At 40.6% G+C, this 4,478-nt stretch overlaps 1 protein-coding gene across 1 annotated transcript; it reads right to left on the bottom strand.

Annotated features, from left to right (window-relative positions):
* Positions 1–246: 246 nt before the first annotated feature.
* On the bottom strand, positions 247–1,191 carry LOC127057592 (coiled-coil domain-containing protein 70-like). Its single transcript, XM_050966475.1, has one exon. The coding sequence runs from the start codon at positions 1,189–1,191 to the stop codon at positions 247–249; it is 945 nt and encodes a 314-aa protein (XP_050822432.1).
* Between the last annotated feature and the right edge of the window lie 3,287 nt (positions 1,192–4,478).

The raw sequence follows: 4,478 nt of genomic DNA, 5'->3' as shown, positions 1-4,478 counted from the left end.
TTCTCAACTATTTTTAGAACAGTAAATAATTTTAGTTATGGGAAACTCACCCAACTGACAGTCCAACTATGACATAGCTGAAGGTATCGAATGTAATAAAAACATACCTAAGGGTAAAATAACACTCTGATGCTTCCTTTTCCTAAAGCTCCATCAGGACTTTATTAAGCTTCTGAGGTCAAAGGAGCAAATATATGTGTGTTTCAGTACACATGAGAACCCAGTGCTTGGCAGCAAGGTACTCCTCTAGACCTGCCTTGGTCCCTCTGGTGCGTTTGTCATAGTATGTACAGCTGGGCCATGATCACCATCAGCATTGTTCTCTGCACCTTGAGATAGTTCTTCTCCTGCTGGGCTGTGTACCTTCTTCCACAGGGCATATTTCTCATCCCACAGGACTTCTACCATGTCCCAAAGAGTTCCCTTTTCCTCTTGTAGGTCTTGATCATTCTCCCTGAAAGCCATGTACTCTTCCCAGAGGGCCATTTTATCCCTTGAGATGGCCATATCCTCCTCCCAGAAGACCTTGTCCTTCTTCCAGAAAGCTTTGTATTCCTTCCAGAAAGTATTATTCCTCTCCTGGGCAGCTACATTCTTTTCCTGCAAGGCTTTGTTTTTCTCACGCAGGGCCTTATTTTTTTCTTGGAAGCCCTTGTTTTTTCTCTGGAAGACCCTGATTGTTTCGCGGAAAGCCTCATTCCTTTCCTCAAAGACCGCAATCTCCTCCTCAGAGACTTTGATCTTCTCCTGGAAAGCTTCAATCTTTTCTTGAATGGTGCTAAGCTGTTCCAGGAAAGCTTTCTTTTTCAGTTGGAAGGCCTTGATCTCTTCCAGCAAGGCCTTGTTGTCCTCCAGAAATGCCTTGATCTCTTCCATGAAGTTCTTGTTCTTTTCTCGGAAGGCCTTAATCTCTAATCCCATGGCCTGGGCTTTGTTCTCCTCTTGAAAGGCCTTGATCTCTTCATGGAAATTTTTATTCTCCTCCCAAAAGACCTTGATCTCTTCTTGTAAGGCCCTTTTCTCCTCCTTCAGATTCTTGCTGAGGTGCTTCTTGCGGAGGTTAGTAAAGGGTGCCAGGCGGTTCTTGGTCTCCTGTTTTGTGTTATGTGAGACAGATGTCTCATTCTTTATTCTGACCCGTAAAGTGCTATAGTCCAACCCTCGTTCTGGTTTTTGCTTCCTCTGGTCCATCAGTCACTGCTGGATTTGGAGATGATTGGGTGAAACAAGGAACCTCTTGAGCACAAAGCACTAGCTGGTAGCCTGTGTGAGGAGAAGAGCAGGTGGGTGTCTGTGAAAAGGCTCACACAGGACCACTAAAGCAGGAAGTCAAGAAATAGAAATCAAACAAGCAGCATTAGCTATGAAGTTTATAGGATTGAATTAAGCTACATTAGAGAAGGTGCCTCCCTTTTGGGTGTCCAACATGAGACTTCTTAAAGGAGCCTGATTTTCAGAACGTGCTGAACAACCACTCTCTGAAAATCAAGGCCCTTTAACATGTTTCAAATTTTGGCACTGAAAAATTGAGGCACCCCAAATCACTAGTCCCTTTTGAAAATTTTGTGTACATAACTATTATATTTTTTTCTTACCATCACTTTTTATAAAATAAAATCCCTTAAATTACTGGCCCTTAACATGACCAGCATAAATTTAAGTAGCCAGATTTGAAAAGGTATTGTTAAAAATTGGGGTCTGACTTGATTAAAGAAAATTATAGCTACAGCTGATATTTTTATAGACATACTATTAGTGCTTCCTGTCTTTGTGGTTCTTAATATGTTAAGTATTGGAAAACTAGTCTGGCAAGTGCTGATGATGCTGTGCAAGGAAATCTGGAATCTCTTCCCAGATCTGCTCCTTACATTCTGTGTTGTATTGAACAATTAATTTAGGTTGAGATCTTACAATCCTTACTTAGTTTGAATAGTATGTATCTTAATGTGCAAGGAGGCCAGTTAAAATATCTGACACTACTAGTAGATTTGCCTCATAACTTCTATGTGCGTCAGAAGGGGACGGTAATACCCAAATTGGTGCTTTTGAGGATTATGAATTCATGAACGTTTTGAAGCATGTTAAATTCCTCAGGATGAATGTGCTGCACAAAGGCCAAGAATATTTATTATACAGGTTGTCTTTATATAAAAAAAATTGTGAAATAATTTAAGATACAACCACTTGTTATTTAGACATTGAAATTAATTTCTGCATTCAACATTTTAAAAAAATACCATAATGTTTGGAAAATGGACCTACAGTTCCAATAATGTCCCATTGTCTGTAGGTGATAAGAAACAAACTGGAATAAGTTGAGTGCAAATATTTTTATAACCGCTCTGGAAAAATACTAAATCATCGATGTCATCAAGGTACAGCAAATATGTCTTGAATTATCCAAATGTAAGGAGAAATCTTCTCCTGTGAAGAAAGCCTTCCCCAGGTGGATCCACCACTTAGCTCTGATTGAAGCCCACAAAATAGGGATAAAGGGCCTGATCCTGCAATGTGTAGTGCAGAGAGTCAGCAGTCCATATGGATAGCGCTCCCTTGAATCCAATGGGGACATGTTGCAGGATTAGTGACACTGAAGCAGTGTGAATACCTTGTGCTAACTCTTTTCACAGAGCTGAATTTTACTTGTAAAAAACAACAATATATAAACACAGAGATTTTATTTCAATATTGTCTGTCCAGGAAAATCTCCCCTGTTCCTTCACTTCTGATGCTCTTTCAAATGAGTAGAGGGATTCCAAAAGTTTAGTGGAGAGATTTCATTTCAGAGTTCACTCTACTATGAACATAGATCAGAAATGCCTTTCCCAGGATGAAACGAGTGCAGCAGATTGTTTGTACAATTGCCTACTACTAGGCCTATGTGGTGCTACCTTTCCATAAATAGCTTGGGGAAAAAAGGCTAAAAAATGCTTCGAAGCCCTTTTTGCTGGAAAATTAACCTTCTCTTCAATGTCTGTCTTTCTTAACCCCTCAGACTGAATTATTAACTAAAACATCCATTCCTGACATGGAATTGTAATTAAGTATTATTTATATTGAACTGACCTGCTCTTCTTCTCTATGCTGCTGAAGTCTCTTGGGTTATGGATAGTGCTGTCATGGCAATTAGTGCATGCACCCTAAAGATGAGAGTGTTCTAAAAGATCCAGAATCCTTTGTGTTCCATCTCAGAATGCAGAGACTGACTGCAGTTTCTTAATTATTTGGTACGCGTAGTGTGATTGTGAAGTCACGTGATATTGGTTTTGCTCTCTGCTTCGATAACTGAAGCGTAACAAAATGATGACATTTCCCTATAGTTTGGATGAATGATCATTCCTACTAAAACAGGCAAGATTCATGTACATTTCCCCAAGACACCTGGTAAGTGGTCCAGTTAAGGACTGCAATCTGACCACACTAGTCATGCAGAACTGTGAATTCAATGCATGGCTTTGCATAGTATGCACAAATTATTTCCCCCCTATTTGACCTGCTCTATCTAGGAGCATGAGAAGTGAAAGGGAGGTGATCTGGCTTTCGAGAATGCTCTAAGAGCCAATCCCTGCAAGTTGTGGTATTGGGATAATGTTTGGCTGCCTTGGGGGCTCTGAGCACAAGAAAAAGCAAAGAGGTGGAAGTTGGGAGGAGCACAAGTAGAAAAATAGAAATGGAGGCTGGAAGGGACCTCAAGTTGTGCTGAGGCAGGACCAAGTAAGCGTTTATCTAACCTGTTCTTAGAAATCTCCAAGTAGACATGACTTGTCCAGCCTCCAGCACATTTGCTGCAATAAGAAAATTAGCTAGTAATATTCACCACCACCGCTGCATCCTATGTAAGAAAATAATTGACACTGTAACAGTTCTGTTTAATTGTATTAGGATGAAGAGCAATTTGGTGGTTTCCTTCTCCTTCGTGAGAACTGAGCTCTAGTAGACCCCACTAACTCCTTTTACAGGTGAAAGGATCAGAGGCTGAGTTGGTGAATAGTGTCTGTGTGACCCTCACACAAGAGAGCAGAAATGGAAACAAGGAAATGGAATGAATGCAATACAAACAAACCTAGATGTAAAACACTTTGAGGCTTGAGATGCTGAAACTCAATCAATACTTTATTAGGTTTCTTAGCTCAAGAAGACAGGAGTTATTGTACACACATAAAACCACAATTTTTGGCTTCTGGGGCAATATGGTAGTTTACATTGGCTCTTTTCTCCTCCCTGTGGCCATTCTTACTCTGCAAGGAATCCCTGTTCCTCCTCCCAGAGGTCCAATTCCTTCTTCCAAAACTCCAGGTCATTTTTCCATTGGTCTAGGACCTTGTCCCAGAGCTCCAACTCCTCCATCAATATGGTCTTGACATTTTCCCAGAGATTTATACTCTTCGTCCAGAGGATCATGTTCTTTTCCCAAAAGGCCTTGTTTCTCTCCTGGAAGGTCTTGATCATATCCTCATTCTTTTCCCATAATCCCTTGT

The sequence above is a fragment of the Gopherus flavomarginatus genome, chromosome 9 (genome assembly GCF_025201925.1).
Source record: "Gopherus flavomarginatus isolate rGopFla2 chromosome 9, rGopFla2.mat.asm, whole genome shotgun sequence".
NCBI lineage: Eukaryota > Metazoa > Chordata > Testudines > Testudinidae > Gopherus > Gopherus flavomarginatus.
This window is presented reverse-complemented; position numbering and strand designations above follow the sequence as displayed.